General features: G+C 39.6%; 1 protein-coding gene across 6 annotated transcripts in view; it reads left to right on the top strand.

The window, feature by feature from the left end:
- FRMPD1 (FERM and PDZ domain containing 1) overlaps nucleotides 1-19292 on the top strand; it is a 100718-nt gene that overhangs the window by 69408 nt on the left and 12018 nt on the right. For all 6 annotated transcript variants that reach the window (XM_072154925.1, XM_072154920.1, XM_072154921.1 and 3 more), the window contains 7 exons: nucleotides 818-863; nucleotides 2737-2841; nucleotides 5063-5158; nucleotides 5529-5654; nucleotides 12918-13037; nucleotides 13630-13766; nucleotides 15153-15279. In XM_072154925.1, coding sequence (XP_072011026.1) covers nucleotides 818-863; nucleotides 2737-2841; nucleotides 5063-5158; nucleotides 5529-5654; nucleotides 12918-13037; nucleotides 13630-13766; nucleotides 15153-15279 — 757 coding nt within the window. The remainder of the gene's footprint in view (nucleotides 1-817; nucleotides 864-2736; nucleotides 2842-5062; nucleotides 5159-5528; nucleotides 5655-12917; nucleotides 13038-13629; nucleotides 13767-15152; nucleotides 15280-19292) is intronic.

Raw genomic sequence — 19292 nt, 5'->3', positions numbered from 1 at the left:
AAACTTTTTTTCTTTTCTTTTTTTTCCACTATGTCTTAGACCTCTAAATGGTCAGATCGTTCCTAAAATATACTGCAATACTACTGTTGGCGTTTTTTTGCATGTGATTTGTTACAATGAGCCACTGGCTCATTGCAACGAATCTGCAGAAACCATTCAGCCACGGGTCTCACGAAGACCCGAGGCTGACATGGCAACCGATCGCCGCCCCCGATGACGTTCGAGCGATGATCAGATGAAAGATGGTGGCGCCCACCACTTTGCCGGTGGCATTGGAAGGGTTAATCGGTACAAGCACCAACCGCGGTTATTAGCAGTGGGGGTTTGCTGCAATATGCAACAACTCCCACCCTTGCATGAAGAGGGTTCAGCCCGTGAGCCCTCTTCATACATTCCCTGCACCTCTGCTCCGTAGAGCTACGGCACAGAGCGTTAAGGGGTTAATAAAGGAATGTTTAAAAACGAAAATATTTCTCATATTTCTATCAACTGTATTGCTATCCTCAGGATGCTGATACAATTGCACGCTGTGGCAGAGTAGGGAGTAATAGGTTACTGTTTAAATTACTGTGTTGGCAATTTGCAATAAGTTATTGAGTTTTGATTGTAATTTGGCCACTCAGTCTCTTAAAGGTTCATCTTGGGGTATGATGGACCCTTGTTCTTGGGATCCGTGGGGATCCCATCACTAAGACCCTCTTCGATCAGCAAGTTAGGCCCTATCCTGTGGATAGACAAGTATAACAGTTTCATTATTTTTTCATGTTTACATTGGCATCCTGTGAAAAATATTTGAACATTTCTCTTTATATTGCAGGGAATCAGGGGACACTGTTACTATAACAGTACTTCGAGGTACTTCGGTAAATATTGATCTGTTTTACATTTATGTATTCAGTTAATTTCAATTCAATTCAATAAAGGCATATTATTAGCTCAGTGATATAGCCATTGAATTTTATGGAGAAAGGAAGAGTAGGAGGCTGAAGGAGGAGAAAAAAGGGCACAGGTGCATATAAAACCTCTTCTGCTTTAGTAAGGCCTCATTCAGATGGCCATGTGCTTACCATGATCAGATCCCGGGCGCAGCACACCTCCAGCTGGAAAAGGGATCTCTCCTCACCCCTCCTGTCTTCATAGGAAGGCAAGTGGCAAGGCATAGTCACTGTGTTCTCAACGCACCTTGACTGGATGCCATAGACCTCTATGGGGCACTTGATATGACCGCACAATTTGCTGCAGTATCGTGGCCCCCATGTGGCCATGTTGGCCATGTGAATGGGGCCTAAGTGTGTTGGTATGAATGATGGAAAAACACAAATCTTAAAATTCACAATGAGTTTCTTCCCATTAAGGACAGCAAGGCAAGATTGTAGGCTGGATGCTGTAAAAATAAGCTCCGAGGCAGAATCTTTTTTTTCTGATTCACAGAAACTGGAGTGATATCCTGGGTTAATTTCTTGTGACCATCGCATTTAAGTTGTAAATCATCTATTTTTTTTTTTTTAAAGCACTAATAAAAAAAAAACATATTACGATAATAACAAATATAAAGCATTTACATTTACCCTTTCATCCTTCATTCAACCTTACAGATTGAGGAAAGCAGAGATGTGCAAAAATAAAAAAGATAGATATTCTCAGAAAAGCCAGCACTCTGAAATTCCAAAGAACTTTATTCCATGATAAAGTGCAATGTTTCGGATTTTAGTACGTGAAGTCCCTCCAGCCCTGAAATAATCCCAATTATTTGCAAACCACAAGGTATTGCAATTATTTCAGGGATTGTATGCCAAAAAACTGGAATACAAACTTTGATAAACCTCCCCCGTAATCTACAACAAATTAAGTTTTCTGTTATCAGCAGCACAATATAAAAGGTATAAGGGTAACTAATATTTTGTAGGCTAAGTTATCAACTGTTAGCATATTTTATGTAATTTTCTTTTATATATTTTACAATGATTGTAGGTTTCTTAGAGACTTAATTGCATGTTAAATGATCCACTAATAGCAGTGTGTTACTTGCGATATGCGGATACTTGGCTGTAGTGCAGGTGTCAATGATCACAGACAGACTTATTCCATAATACTGCAGTCTGATTATTCATTAAAGACTTTGCCTATGGAGTTACCAGACTGAAAATGATACAGAAATGCTATCAATGAAAAGCATTATGATCTAACCCTTTAATTGCTGCCATCTTTAGTGCTGTAGTAGATTGTATCTAATGCAGAGAATACAATCTCATCATTTATAGTAGACTTCTATCCTTACCAAGTAACTTAAGACAGTGCACTGAAAAATAGTGCCTAAATATTGCTGTTTCGATTGCTCTTTGTATATTTAGAAAGCAACATACATTTTTATATATCTGATCCTTTGCTTCCTGAGAGTTACGGTAAGTGCTGTCAGAACTGCCTCGCACATGTATGTTTATTAATATATGTATATATATATATATATATATATATATATATATATATATATATATATATGCTCTACTGATCTGAGCAAGCATTCATTACACTGGGCAGCTATCTCATTATTCTTTTTTACTAATCACAGAAAAGTAACGTAAAGTTATTATCACATCAATACCTCAAAATATACAAATGACATATTTATTTTGTGTATTCATAAGTTAAATGCAAATACATTTTGTTTTGCTTGTCTTTGATTACAATGTTGTCTAAGCACTGTAAATATTAACCTATTTTCTTATTTAAATACAGAGTCCTAAATCATCCTTTCTCACAGCGGAGAAAAGGGCCAGATTAAAAAGCAATCCAGTAAAAGTAAGGTTTGCTGAAGAAGTGATTGTAAATGGCCACACTCAGGTTAGTCAAGTCTCACTGTAAATGTATGAGATTTTTTTATATTTGCTGCTTCTTAAATTTACCCAATGTGACTGCTATGACGGTCTTATATATCCATGGACATGCACAGGAGGATGTATCACATAGTATAACCATTCAGTGGAATACGCTGTCTTCTGCTGTAAGGATACACTTGATCCCTACAAAGGAGGGATAAAATGACATGTGAACGCAAGCCCTGCTGCACACAAACGTGCTTGGTCCGTAGAAACAGGACCATCTGGTGGTCAAAATCCAAAACTGGAAGTCTTGCATTATAGTGAAATATGATGCAAGGAGTCCATGTGTGCTAGGCGATCAACACTGACTGCTGATAATCTTGAAACTGTGGGATCAGTGGGAACCAACCAGCATATGGTCCCATTTCTATGGACCGATCATGTTCCTTTTTGCATCCAGCCTAATGGAGAGGTTAGATATGTCAGAAATGTAGTAAATATATGAACTACCATTTATTTAAAGTGACACCCAAAAGAGAACTGGTTAGTTCATCGATATGTCTGTAGTAGTAAATACTTGTATTTTATATTAAATGACAACTCTAGAGCTCCTTTCTTAGAGCTCCATGTTGTTCTACCATGTAGCTATTCTAAGAAATTTCTGAATGCAGTGACAAGGCATGCTACCAGTGTACCAGTGCTACTAGTGTAACCAGTGTATCCATACATAATTGTTTATTGTCCATTCAGTGCTCAGAGTGCCTTCAGAGTGCCTTCAGATACTTCACAAGGAGAATGGCAAAATCCAGATATGATGAGGATTTCATGTCCATGCTATGAAATTGTAAGAGATAGTACGTAGTCAAATCATGAATCACAGACTGACCACAGTGCCAAGGACGAGACATCTTGCATCATATGTATGCAATATATAATGCACAGAATCCCTTCTTCCCTGCTATAGTGCATGAACTGCTATTTTTAGCAGGGACTCAGGAGTCTAGTCCTCGACGCTGTGGTCTGTCCAGCTAATCCATCCAGTGCATAGCTAACCCATGGGAGATTAGTTTGTGAGCCCTTCGCAGTCAAGGTCGATCAGCATCCTTGTACAGTACTGATGAAAATGGTGCCATTACATAAGAAAATCTATTATTTATAATTAAAGGAAATCAAGCATTATAAACCAGGGACACTTACTCAGATATCCAGGCATTGGGACTGTGGTAATCCTCTTATATTTTTTATCCATAGCCTCCTTCCTTCTAAAATCAACTTTCAAGATTATGTTAATTTGGCTCTGTAATTTGGCTTTACACCCTGATACACCCTCCCCCCGCTTCCTCAGCACTTGTGCAGTGACCAAGAAGGGTGAGACAGTGTAACAGTCTATAAATCCAGACCACAGAAGGGCTAGGATAGACCCTCCCACTCATTAGCATAATTTTAAAAGTTGATTTTATGTTGATTCAGTTTTTAAAAGTTGATTTTAGAGGAGAAGGAGGCCATGGATAGGTAACATATATAAGACGATTACCACAGACGTTGACCATGTGTTGACCATGGATGATGTTCATGGTCAAGGATTTCCTTACAGTTACAGAATGTGTGAAATTTTTCTTTGTAAATCTTCATGTACATATTTAATAAGCAGGAGTGATACCTGGATTCAGTTCTCCTCCCTGAACTCTGAATATGTCCATTGGAACTAGTTTTTATTCAAGAATAATTTGTAATAATAGCTTTCTATATGTATACATTTTTTTAGTGAATCAATTTTTCAACTCTTTTCCAACATAAAAACACATTCACAGTTCACCAATGTGTCGCAACGTAGGACAGTTTGCTTTTTTTATACAGGTGCAAATATCACACTACTGTAACTAATTATTTGAAATATTTGAACAAAATTAGTTCCTTGCAATGAAAACAGAAGCAAAATACTGTAAAATAAAAGAAAAAAGTTTGTTCACCTTTTACAGGTCTGTTCAAATAAAAGAAAAAGAAAATCCTTCTTGGGAACTTCATTGTGATTGGTGTATTATTACACCATGTAAAACACCCACAATTAATACAGACCTTTGCACTTATCCATTTGCTGCACATTTGCTATTGTTTAATTTACAGTAAAGCTAATTTCCTGCTATTGCGGACTACTCTGTTTTAATGACATAGAAGCTTCTCAGGGGAATTGTGAAGCATTTAGTCCATCTTCTTCTATGTTGCTAACATGCTGATTTTTTCAGGGAAATTCACTTCTGTTTATGCCTAATGTCCTTAAAGTCTACTTGGAAAATGGGCAAACAAAGGCATTTAAATTTGAGAAGAAAACGACTGTTAAGGTAGGTAAGGGCTTACTTATTATTTTATATTTAAATATAAAGGCTCCATGCACATGTGTGTGTGAGCCAACGTGTGCTGTGAGCTACAATCTGGGTGGAGAAAGAGGGGGATGAGTGCTGCAAATCCAGTCAGGAATGATCTAACACTACAAAGAAAAATATTTATAGGTGACCTTAAACATTGGCATCACTGTTTTTGTTTTAAGATGTCTTTGTTGGGCATTTAAAGAGGTATTTCAAGGAACTGATGTAGACTATGAGGGGCTTTAGTATTAAATTACGTACTGACCTATGGAAGACCACTGTTTAAGTCTTCAACAAAATGAGTGGTCATAGTTAAGTAATTACATAAAATATTCCATCATTTCAGGATATCCTAATGACCCTTAAAGAGAAGCTTTCAATCAATGTAATTGAGCACTTTGCACTAGCTCTCGAAGAGCAATATAACATCTCAAAGCTGTACCTACTTCATGAAGATGAACTTATTGAACAGGTAAACAAATTTATAGATGATATTGTGGTAATAGTCTCTGTCTCTCTCAAAATAACTTGTGTAGCTTTCCTTTCATAATATAGATTATAAAATCTGGACACAATGGGGCGCTTTGAGGAATCTGTTTATATTGGTTTATCACTTTTACTGGTTTATAAAAGTTAATCAATCAATTCTATTTCATGAAATTGGTGCTTTTAAAAGACAGACATAATTGTTATAATATGCCCACAAATGCAATGAAGATGTAAATGAGGTAACAATGCTGCTCACTAAATGCTAGGAGTCACATGATAGGTTTGAGATCTCTATTTGAAACTTCAACTTCAAGTGGACAATCCGGGAATAGGGTTGGGAGAAAATTGTCATTGGGGCAACTTATTTCATAGGTGAATTTAATGTATGGGAGAATATCCCACTGAAAGTCTTTCACATGGGGACAAGGCAGGCCTGTTTCCAGTCAGCCCTTCTTTTTGCTTTGGCTATTGAGCAATTAGTGGTGTTAATAAGAAGTTACCCTTGAATTAAGGATATAAGGAGAGCAGGTACAGAGGAGCACATTACACTGTAAGCTGATGATCTTTTATCTTTACCAATCTTTATAGAGAAGGCAAATTAATCACAACCTGTTGTAATAAATGTTATTGGTAGGTTTGGTAATATAAACCATAGAACCATATTCACATAGACTTGGGCCATGACACTGTCTATGAGGGATAGGACTGCAGATCACTACCATATTTCAGTATCTACTAGTCAAGGTATATTACAAGCCAATTTAATTGAGAAGATCAGGCATATATTAGGTTCCTGGAATAGATTGCTGCTTATGGTAGTGGTACTGTAAACATTTTTGATAAATCTGCTAATACGTTTTTGAGACGGGTTTTTAATATTTTGAATATTAGGCATTCCTTTATTTACTACCATTCTTTTTGTAAATTGTTGCATTCCTTGACATTGCTGGAGTTGAGTACCAGTAGAAAACTATATCTCCCCAAAAATGTGTTTTGCATTTTTATAGAATAAATGCATAGGAGCCTTGACTGCATTTACAGCACGTGACCATTACACAGAGCACAGAGCCATCTGCTTCTGGCTCTATATTGTGCCAGGGCCTAAGAGCTAATCAATGAGGGGGCAAGGTATGCGCCCCCTCATTCCAGATATTGCTGGTCTTCAGGATAGGCCATCAATATAAAATCCTGCAAAACACTCTTTAAGGGGTTTTACTCAAAAGAAATGTCTCACACCTCAATCCCCTAGTGATGTTAACACAATAAAGATCATTTTAACACCTTACTTTACAATTTTACAGTGTTACTGCTGTTTTAGCTCCTATCACTCCCTAGGTTGGTCAGTGCAAGATCCCAGGGTGTGGGCGGGGACTCTCTAAGCAGACACATTATAATCCATCTAGTTCTGTGGGGTGACAATGTGGTTACATTATCAGGGTACAGGTGTATATGCACTTTCATCTGGCTTCTGACATTTTACTGACACACTGACATATAGAAAGACATTTGAGACAGATCAGAGTGGAGATGCATGAGATGCCTATTACACAGAGGCATGACAGACAGAGGCTGACAGACTTTTACACTGTTACACTTTTAGCGCTGCTACATATCTGTTCTCACCTTACTAACATATTGTACAGATCTACTGGTTTATGTTTGCAAGTCCGGTCAACTGCACACATAATTACTTTTTTTTTTTTTTTCTAATGTTGAAACATTTTTATAAGAATAGTTGCTTTTCTACAGTAGTCACTATGTTAAAATATAGTAAGTAAAAGTGATAATAAAAATGTCTTTTATTTGGAACTAACCATTTACTTTTGTAACAAGTAACAAGTCATTAGCTAGTAGGAAAATAAATATTTTCCCATTTTTCCTTCCTGTCTATTATAAATAAGCACTTATATTTTGCCTTCCATCTTTTTGCAATCAGTAGTCTTGTGAGAAATAGAAATTTCAAAATCAAAATACAAAGAAATACGTTACACTTGATTCTGTAACATACTACAGCAACCCAGAATGGCTAAAATTTAATGTTTCTATGAATACAGTGGTTCATTTCAACAAAAATCTTGTTCCAAAAAGGAGAAATGTCTTTACATTCACAAATTATATGAAGAACTGTGTTTTTTGTATGAAACCTACAACACCGACAACAAATTTTCTGTTTCCCCAAGTTGCAAGTCTCCAATCTGCTCTACATGTTTGTTGTGTGGTGGAAACAGAATATTTTTGCCCCAGTTAATCTCTAATACCTTAAAGGTAACCTACCACCACGCATCTACCTATAAAGGTAGATCGGATGGTAGGTGCATCTATAGGGTGCCCTTTTAAGGGGCTAATCTTCACTTTCAAGCAATCTTTTGATAATTTTTTTTCCGCTAATATGTAAATTTTCGAAAGAGGCTACTGGGGCGTGGAGTAGCCGGAGCTGAGGCTACATGCCATAGCTACTCCACGCCCCAGTAGCCTCTTTGATCCTCTTACCAGATAACTTTGGCGCACAGCTCCTCATAGCTGCTTGCACACATCCGCAAAGCTTGCCGTCTCCACATGCGCTGCTCCTCCAGCTTTGGAGCAGTGACTGCACAGCCGCGGGCCTGCTGTTCTGCACATGCGTAGATGAAGTAATGTGGTAGGAGGATCAAAGAGGCTACTGGGGCGTGGAGTAGCCGTGCCGTGTAGCCTCAGCTCCAGCTACTCCACGCCCCAATAGCCTCTTTAGAAATTTTACATTTTAGCAAAATAAAAGTTTTCAAAAGATTACGGGAACGTGAGAATTAGCCATTAAAAGAGCTATACTCACGTCCTATAGATGCACCTACCACCCGATCTACCTTTATTGGTAGATCCGTGGTGGTAGGTTCCCTTTAAATGAACCAAACTCTTCAATCCGAATAGATTTAAGGATTGACTGTCCACCCTTTCAAGATAAACCGAATATTGTCAGGTTCTATAAAAGGCGATGGAGAAAGAATCTGACACGTCAGGCTCCCACCTACACTAACTCTTGCCGCCTGCTCACTATGCGGGATCATTCATATGTCCATTTGCTCGCCCATGGCAGATCGGAGGTGAGCACAGGGCAGAGAGGTGGAGGTGGGAGGGGTGAGCGCTTTTCACCCCTCCTCCCTCCACAGGCAGACGAGCGCATAGGGTCCAGGAGCCAGGAGGTCAATGTGTGCCGATATCTAGTCGCAAATCATGCGACCAGAGCACGGCCCCCATAACGGTCCTCTGAATGAGGCCTAAAGCAGTAACATAAGATAAAATACAGTCAACTCTGTCAAACTCCATTGTTGCACCTAAAGGCAGGATGAAGCTGGTTTCCCCTGATCCAATTGTATAATAGAAAATAGCCTCCAAAACAATTGTTAATACTCCTATTCAATATAAAACCATTTTGGTTAAGGAGGGTGTATCAACATAACCTTGTCAATTAACTGCATACCTGTATTTAAAAGGAAGATAGGTCTGTATGCTTCTTTATCCAGAGGATCCCTACAAAGCTACCAGTGATACCATTGTGGTTTGTGGGAGCTTTTCTTCTCTAATTCAGAGCTGTAATACCTTGAGTAAAAATTAATAGGAATAAATCTGCATAAAGTCTATAAAACCTAAAATAAATTCTCCAAAGAAACCACATTTATCCCAGTAGTTGGAACAAAGCATAAAAAAAACTTTTAATCTTCTTTTCATATGATAGCTCGACACAGTCCTCTCAATACATCTAATCTCACTTTGAGAATGCTATCATATCTCCATAACTGAAAATAATTAAGTCTTTGTGAATGAAAACAAGTATTTATTGTACAATGTATTCATAAATTACATCACAAAATATTATCTGACTAAAAATACCCCATTAATAAGGACCTAAAAACACAAAGTAAAACAACACGGACAGTGTGAACATTCATGGAGAGGCAACACGTAAAACAAGAAATTACATCATAGGCGCTGGTAAAAAGATTTTCCAAAGTACTAAGGTTCCACACAACAGATAAGCGATGCGGTACCGCTTATCAAAATCACTCAATGAATAATATCAAAAGTCCAATAATGTACCCGTTCATCATCACAATATTGCTAACCTAATAAACAATATGGGACCAAAATAAATACCCACCAGTCGCCATGTTGCCTAACCTAGTCACACTGTCCGACACTCCTATTGGTTTTCATGTATTAGGCTTTACTCTGAGTAGTCTCAGACATTTGAGACAAGAAGTGTCTTCCAGCTTTAAAAAAACAAAGCTTTGAGATCCACTTCCTGTTTCAAAAACATTCTTGTATGAGAGAAGATTTCCTTATATTTCCCTTATATTTCTTGACTTAAAATACACTAGAAATAATATTTATCTTCTATCTCCATAAAGAAATTTCAAGGAATTTTTAAATCAATAATAAATGAGACTTCTGAATAAATAAATAATAAACTGAAACAAGAAAATATCTTTTTACCAAAATATTTAAAATTCCAGACATCTATTGACCCCTTGTGTTCCATAAGAAGATGACAGGGAAATCTTCCTGTCCTGGGCTTCTAACCCCTTTGACACAGCTGTAATTTGTGTTCTGTTTAAAAACTCCAATTGTGGCTTGTTAGTAATTATGGGCAGATGTTCCATCATAAAACAGTATCATTTAACTGAATATGATTTGTAAGAAAAAAATAAAATTTCAGTGCAGTATTGGTTGTGAGGTGTAAAGAAATATTAATTTCAATTTCACTTATCTGCTGTGGCTTTTTTTCTTGTATGTTTACACTAAAGTCTATGGGCTCGTGAAAAGAACAAAATCTATAGGGAATCTTGATTATTTTTCCTTGAAATTACATCAGATCAAGTTAAAAAAAGAGCAAAAAAACAAGTGTGGAAAAACTGCATGTAAATCTATTATCATAAAAAACATGCGTATTTGATGCAGATTTCTGCAATCCGTGCAGTTACTTCTAGACATTACTACTCTACTAAGGTCCTGCAGGGTAAGGGAAACAAAGTTTAAAGAGCCCCATTTCGAATCTAGAGTCAATTCTTCTAAAGCAACTTTAACCCCTCATCACCAACGCTTGTTTTCAGCTTAATGACCAGATGCAATTTTTTTGGAATCTGATAATTGGTTATAACTTTGGAACGCTTTAACATATCCAAGTGATTTTAAGACTGTTTTCTCGAGACACATTGGGGGTCAATTACTAAGGGCCCGATTCGCGTTTTCCCGGCGTGTTACCCGAATATTTCCAATTTGCGCCGATTTTCCCTGTATTGCAAAGGGATTTTGGCGCACGCGATCGGATTGTGGCGCATCGGCGCTGGCATGCACGCAACGGAAATCGTGGGGCGTGGCCAAACGAAAACCCGACGGATTCGTAAAAACCGACGCATTTAAAAAAAAAAAAAGTGTCGCGGGACTCGCGCTTACCTTCACTAGGAATAGGCTGGTGAACTTCAGTGCATTCCGGCGGGCCTCGTCGGACTTCAGCGTCGGACTACCTTAGTGAATCCCGGCCGGACCCGAATCCACCGCAGAGAACGCGCCACTGGATCGCGAATGGACCGGGTAAGTAAATCTGCCCCATTGTACTTCATGTTAGTTGTAAAATTTAAGTGATAAGTTTTGTGTTTCATTCTGAAAAATATGAAAATCTGCCAAAATTTCTGAAAAATTCATTTTCAAAGTTTTAAATGTTCTGCTTTCCAGGCAAATAGTATACACAGAGTTTGATAACTAACATTTCAGGAATGTCTGCTTTATGTTGGAATGAAATTGTATGTGTCCTCTCATTTTTCTAGGATGTTATGAGGCTTAGAACTTTAGGTGCAATTTTTCAAATTTTCATGAAAATTGCCAAAATTCACATTTTGAGGGACAACTCAGCTTCCAAGTGACTTTGAAAAGCCTAAATAATAGTAAAACCCCATAAGTTACCTCACTATAGAAACTACACCCCTCAATGTATGTTATACAACTTCTATTAGGTCTATTAACCCTTTAAGTGTTTCACATGGCTTAAAACAAAATAGAAGTGCGATTTAGAAACTTTTTTTTACATTTTTTTTGAAAATACATTAATTAAGGCCAAAAATGACACTTTCATAATGAATAAACTAATGAAATGCTCTGCAAAGTTTGCTGCCCAATTTCTCCCAAGTGTATCGATTGGTGGTAAACTGCTGTATGGGGACACGGACGGGCATAGAATGGAAGCAGCGCCATTCAGAGAACTATTCTATTGTCACATTGTACAGGCTATAAAATTTTAATTACATTTTTTTTTTGGTAATGTAATGTTTTTTGTAATGTCATTTGGTAATGAGGGCTTATATCTGGGGTGACATACAATGTATAGATAATTCATTTTGGGGACCAATAGCTTATTCATGAGATTTTATTAACTATTTCAAGGGGGATAGAAACAAAATTATCAATTTTTATTTTGGATTTTCAGCACTTTTTTTTCCGCCCGCTATAACATAAAAATAATATTTTATCTTTAGTTTCTGGTTCACTACAATTGCGGTGACACCCAATTTATATAGTTTCCTTATCTTTGCTCAACTTTACACAAAACCCAGTGTGAAGAGGAGCCTGCAGCCTCAGGACACATGCCGGACCCCGGGGCTGGATCCATGCTGCGGTCATGCTTGACCATGATGTGTAAGGGGTTAAACACCCAGGATCTGAGTTTTTACAATCCTAGGTGTTAGTGTCGTGTCTGGACTTTGATGTCACAGCCCGACCCCAGCACCAGCGGGACCCGGTGTCCCGCAATCTTCTTCTGACTCACCGAAGTAGAAAGGCGGCACGTCAGAAGAAGTACCCTTTATGGCCACCATAAAAACCTGATACGATGGTCATTAAGGGGCTAAATATACTAATGGTTTACACTATGGCCCATACATATTAATACATATGCATTAGTTTTCTTTGTGCTTTGCAATTTATGGCACATTATTTAATAGTGTCACATGCTCTTAGTTAATCAGTTAATCATGCTCTTAGTTTTCACGATGTACCTCTCTTATCCTAGAGCACTTGGCTTTATGCTGTTGTGACAGAATTTTGGCATATATACGTTATAAATTTGTTGCAGTTTACAAACTCACACTACCAGGCCCACATATTATAAAGTGTTGGACAAAATGCAAGTGAGATTCAATTGTGTCACACGCACATAATAAATCCATGTGCTAGCACTGACGCAGACACAATAATATATCTGCCTCTATATGCTTTGTAGGTGGTACAGAAGAAAGAGTCTCATGACTATAGATGTCTCTTCAGAGTATGCTTTGTACCCAAAGATCCTCTAGATCTCCTGCAGGAGGATCCAGTTGCCTTTGAATATCTCTATTTACAGGTAAGTGTTCACTACTTTAATGCAAAATCTGTCAGCACTCTATATCGCACTGCTGAAGGGAGGAAAGATGAGGGACATGTCGGAAACATGGGCTGCATCACACGGTGACTTGCATGAATAAGACATTTCTTTGGGGCAAACTGCTTCTTCTGGCAGGGCGCCAGGTAGGCTTACAAAGTTCACTTTCTGGGGATAGGAGATATGCAACAGTGTGGGAAAAAGTTAATATAGTACTATGGAACCTGTCATTAGGTTTATTAGTGAAAATCTGGTGGCGGTTCCTGCAAGTGCTCTGGGCAGGTCTTTCAGTTTGAGGAGCTTCCTCAAACTCGTGCACTGAGTTGCTCTACATCCCTAACTCTGCTCTGAGAGAGCTATAGCAAAATTTGGGTTGAATACTTCAACAATCACTAAGAGCAGAAATGCATTTGTCTATTAATAATTCACTCCCCAGCTAGCTCCACTTATGTAATAATTTAGTGCCCTCAATGGATCTTTCTAGTATGTGCATGACATTTTGTCTTTAATATGTAACATATGTGCATATATGTGTCTTCCACTTATCTGTCCTGTAATTGTTCTATTTCTAAAGAGCTGTAGTGATGTACTTCAGGAGAGATTTGCTGTGGAGATGAAGTGCAGTGTTGCATTACGCTTGGCTGCTTTGCACATTCAGGAACGTATTCATTCTTGCGGGCAACCACAGAAGATAACATTCAAATATATTGAGTAAGTACTGCTAAGTTGTAAGGGCTCTTTCACATTGGCGTTGTATTTCATATCCGTGGTTCAGTGAATTGTACAAATATCTTAATATGTTTCCACATTGGCTTTTTTCATAGGTCTGTTTTGAAAGCTGTCCATTGTTTTTCACGTAGAGCTCATTCAGATTGCTGGAATTGTGGGCGTGATCTGACCCCACCAATTGCAGCCAGATCACAGCCACAATAGAAGTGTATGGCTCTTCGTAATGGCGCGGTGAGCACACTGTACCTCACCACACTATGACCGAGTCAGATGATGGCACAGCAAAATATAGCACATATACAGGCAGTCCCCGGGTTACATACAAGATAGGGTCTGTAGGTTTGTTCTTAAGTGGAATTTGTATGTAAGTTGGAACTGTATATTTTATCATTGTAGCTCCAGCCCGAACTTTTTTGGTCTCTGTGTCAATTGGATTTTAAAAATGTTGGGTTGTCATAAAAATCAGGATTAACACTAAAGCTTCATTACAGAGACCTGTGATAACTGTTATAGATGTTTATTGTAGCCTAGGACTAAAGCACAATAAATTACCAATATCCAGAGGTCCGTTTGTAACTAAGGGTCGTATGTAAGTCGAGTGTTCTTAAGTAGGGGACCACCTGTATATAATTTTAATGTTCATTCTAAATTTGCCATTTGTCAAACGAAAAGCAATATCATAAAATTATAAAACATTATCTAACTTATTAGAATGCTATAAAAGAACCATGGGTCATTTTGGTATGTGAGAGGGGATGGGGAGTATTTATCATTTAACTTTACACACATGGTGGGGATTTATCAGAGCTTCTGCACCACGCCAATGGCTTATTGCTAGAACTTGAGATTATTTTCCCCTTTCCCCCTCCTACACTCCAGGGGGGCGCAGAGGGGCGTGATGGGCGTGAAGGGGGGTCACGATCGGCAAGGGGTGTATCAGCGTGGGGCTTCCTATTCTTGCACCTGCACACTTGATGCAGCCGTCGAATTACACAGATCCCTGCCCGATATATCAAGAGGCCGGAGACCCTTGCTATATCCGGCTGCACTGGAGCAGTGGTGCGACTTTTGATACATTTCCAATGTGGAAGCACGGATGGGAAATTGTATATTTACTGCAAGGTTATGGCTATCTCTTATTGGTCATACCAAATGAACTTTATATATCCATAGACATCGGTCACATACTTGAAGTACAACATTCTCTCTTCTTCTTTCTACCTTTCCTTTCCATAGAGAGAGCACTGTTAGAATTCTAGACTTGAACTCATAAATAATTGTGTTATGTAACCTCCTGTATGTTCTTTCACATTTAAAATATTTTGAATATTTTATTATTATCAGCTATTTTCTGTTTCTTTGTACTAGAAAAGACTGGGGAATAGACAACTTTTTATCTCCAACTTTGCTTCGGAACATGAGAGGAAAGGACATAAGGAAAGCAATCAGCTTTCATATGAAAAGGAACCAATGCATTCTGGAACCAAGACAAAAGGTGAACAGAAATATGTATAAAGTACATACACCATAAGAAGAGGTTTACTAGTTTATTTATGTTGATGACCTATACATGGAATAGGTTATGAATATTGGATCTGTGGGAGGTATGGAATTAACAAAGAGGATGAGCCTTGAATACAGATCTGTTCAGCCTGGAGACAGGCTGGATAACTCAAGCTCAACTCCAATTCAAGAAGGTCGGCTACCTTCACTGTGTTGATTCTGGCACTGGTGGTGGAATCAGCTGACCAGTCATGGTTCTGTATTGATGGTGGAGACTAGAGAAAACTTCTAAACATTCTAAACATTCTAAAATGAGTGAGAAAATCTCTATAAGAGGCTGGAAAGTACTTTCTTAAAAGCACTAATTGACAGGGGCAGACGAGCCATTCATTCCATCAGGAAAATTCCAGGTAGGTCAACTGATCTTGGGGCCAGTTTGTCCCTGTATTAATACTATGAATCGGAGACAGACTGATAGCCTTGCTATATGAAGAGCAGCCTAACTTACATCACCTGTCGGTACCTGTGAGTGTATAAAAAGTACCTGCTATTAGTAGTCTGTGAATCAGCAGCAGGAGTAAGTGCACAGCTGCAGCCTCAGAGAAAAGCTGACAGGTCCCTTTCCTTCATATAGCAAATGCACAATGTTGTGCTCATCTCCTGCTAATGGCCCATCCACCTCTCACAACCAGGAACTGACTGCACACAGCATGGTGCAGCCAGTTGGGACAGAGAGTGCTGGGGTGGACATGTAAAGCCACCAATATGAATCAGCCAGAAAGATGAAGCAGCTAGCTGTATATTCTCCATCCATTACACTTCATATAAATTAAATGTCAAAGTGTCTGAAGTTTACTATCAAAATCAAGCATGATAAATCAGGTGCACTTACTTATAGATTCTGGCACAGTGCATGTGGTAATCTTATCATATTTGTTATCCATGGCCTCCTGTCACGGGTCATCCCGCGATCCATGTCGCGGATCGCGGGTACACCCGTGCTCCGCTGCCTGCCGGTCCCCGTCTCCCTGCCCTCACATACCTCTCCTGGCTCCTGTCTGTGCTCCGGCTCCCGGCATGTAGGCCGCACGCCTCCTTGCCTGCAGTCGCATGCTCTCACCACTAGAGGGCGCGCGCAGACTTCTCTGGCCTTGAAGAGCCAGCGTCGTCCTGATTGGCTCCCGCTAATCTGGCTCGCCCTTATAATCCGGCACCTCCCTTCTCTCCCTGCTGGATCTTCTCCTAGGATCTCCTATGGTTTCCATGCCAGGCTTCCCTAAGCCGTTCCTGTAGAAGAGAAAGCCCATTAGCGTTTCCAGACACTTTCCTGTGTTTCTGTGTGTCTCCAGCGTTCCCATACGCTCCTGGTGTGTCCTGTCTTCCAGCGTTTCCAGACGCCTCCGTGTTTCCCGTCTCCAGCGTTCCCATACGCTTCCTGCTGTGCCTTCCAGGGTTCCAGTCCAGCTGTTTCTGCAGTCCGTGCCAGCGTTACCAGTGTTCCTCTGTGTTGCTGCTGTCATCCCAGGCTTGGACTGTTTCCTGCACTTCCCTGTACCTTGGCTGCCACCGCGGGCCTCATACCATCTCCTGCGGTGGTCCAGAGGGTCCACTGGTCCACAGACTCCTAACTCCGGACTCTTCCCATAGAGACTTTTTCCGTTGTTTGTGTGACCCATTACACCTCCTTCTCTCCAAGATCAACTTTTATAATTCTGCAAATAATCCTGAAGGAATGGTGTTTCCAGAGCTCCTTAGTGCTATAGCTTAAAGGGGTAAAATTATCGGGGTAGCTGCCTATTCCACTTATTAATCATGGCTGATGTGGATATAGTACATATTTTATCAATAATCCAACAATAATTCTAACTGTAAGCTATATTTTGGGGCAGAATGTTGTTTTTTATAGACTCTGCAATTTGTCTCCAACCATTCTGGTCAAGGTGGATCTCCCTTTATCTTGTTCCCACCTGGTCATATATGTTAACTATTTATGTATGTATGTTTTATCCAATCCAAGTAGGCTATTGATAATCCTTTTTTATCTTTTTCTGGGATTCTCAAAAATTTGACCTAATGTGTTATGCAAAGTATCTCTATCTAGTGGGGCTTTCTTCTTTAATACTATTATATGTGAGGAATTATGAAGGGAGTCATTTCTGTTCTTCTATAATGGAAGTGAAGGGCCATAATTTGCCATTTACAAGTAGTTCATCTACTTGAGAGATACCTACATTTACCCATTTTTTAACATTACATAGACAACATTGTACAGTCATCATTGTCAAATCTGAAGATCTTATTATTTTATTGATATATCCAAACCAGATATTAATCATTGTTAAAGTTGACAATATGGGATATTTTTATTAATGTCAGGCTCCAGGGGTAGTGGACCCACTGGACCACCGTGGACGATGACGTAAGCCAACACCTGGGACCAGAGTCTAAGTGGCACCCGCTTTTCACCAGAGCCCGCCGTAAAGCGGGTTGGAATTGCTGCGGCCTGGTACCACCAGGTTGTTCCACATTTGCGACTTTGCCCAAGGTGGCAGCCAAGGCAGGGTACAGAAACGGAAGGCAGGATTGTGGTCAGGGACAGGCAGGAGGTCAAGGCCATATCCCGGGTCGCAGGTGCATCCGTGTGCCACAGCTTCTAAACTTACCTGACCCATCTCCAGCGGCGGTTCCCGCAAACTCCACGCTCCGGCGCACGTGCTCTGTAAAATTTAAAGGGCCAGCATGCCGCTAATTGGTGCTGGCCAGTTGACTGCCCTGATAAATTCCAGCCCCTTCCCATGTTCTCTGCCGGATCTTTGCCTTAGAAAAAGCTCCCCTGTGATATTCCTGTGTTCCTGCTCCTGAGTTCCCGTGTTTCTGCATTACTGTGTTCCTGTTCCCGTGCTCCTGCGTTCCTGCTGCCATGCTCCTGTCCGTTCCTGTGTTACCGTTCCCAACTGCCTGGATCTCCCGTTTCTGACCCCGGATTGCACTTGACCTTGCATCTCTGCCATCTGCCCTGACTCTGAAACTGACCATGAGACTGTCTTCTGCTAAGATACCTCGACGTCGGTTGCCCCCGCATGCTAGTCGCACCTGTGAAATGACCTGGAGGTACCCCGCCGCAGCAAGACCATCCCACTTTGCGGTGGGCTTTGTTGAGGACCAGGTGCCACTTAGATTCCAGTCCCAGGTGTCGGCTAGTACCAACTTCCGCGATGGTCCAGAGGATCCACTCTTCCTGGATCCAGACATAGATAAAGCAGTTGAAGGGTGACAGATTGAAGCCATACATATTTTCAATATATTTTGATAAAGGTTTAGTCAATATTACTACTTATTTAAAACATTAATAAAAAAAGGACAAAGTTTATTATACATTTTCAGTTGTTTGCTAATTGTAGAATTTTTATCCCTGTGGTGCATCAGCATTGCTGATAACCACGTCTGAAAATGTATTGCCAAGCTGGACTCTCTGTGGCCTCTCCCACAGATAACTTTTTATCCCGTCCATGAAATGCAAATCGATCCACACCCTGAGCAGCTAGTCACATAATATTTCCAGAATGATCTTATTAAAAGTGCTGCTAAAATCACAGAATGTTAAATATACAGCAGTACTGGATACATCCAGGTGTGAATATGATCTATGTAGGAGTTGTGTAAGGACATCATATGCTGATACGCAAATTGGAGAGGGTCTAAACAAGTTTCTCAAAACCAGAAGCTCCAGTGCTTTCATAACAAGCAATGTTAAAGCTACTCGCCTATTACTCTTTGGTCTTGTTTTTTTACCTAGCAGCAGCATGAGATGTTTTCCATAGCCAATGAATTGTCTCACTCCTTGTATACTACCAAAGGACATATATTAACCAATCCTTCACGCTTACTATTATTTCCTACTGTAGATCACAAGGAACCAGAAATTATACTGACTATAATATGCTAAGTATTTGGACATTTGAAGTATTTTTTGGTTTTAAACTTAGCCACCTAATATATATATAT

This window comes from Engystomops pustulosus, chromosome 1, assembly GCF_040894005.1.
Source record: "Engystomops pustulosus chromosome 1, aEngPut4.maternal, whole genome shotgun sequence".
Taxonomy (NCBI): Eukaryota; Metazoa; Chordata; class Amphibia; order Anura; family Leptodactylidae; genus Engystomops; species Engystomops pustulosus.
This window is presented reverse-complemented; position numbering and strand designations above follow the sequence as displayed.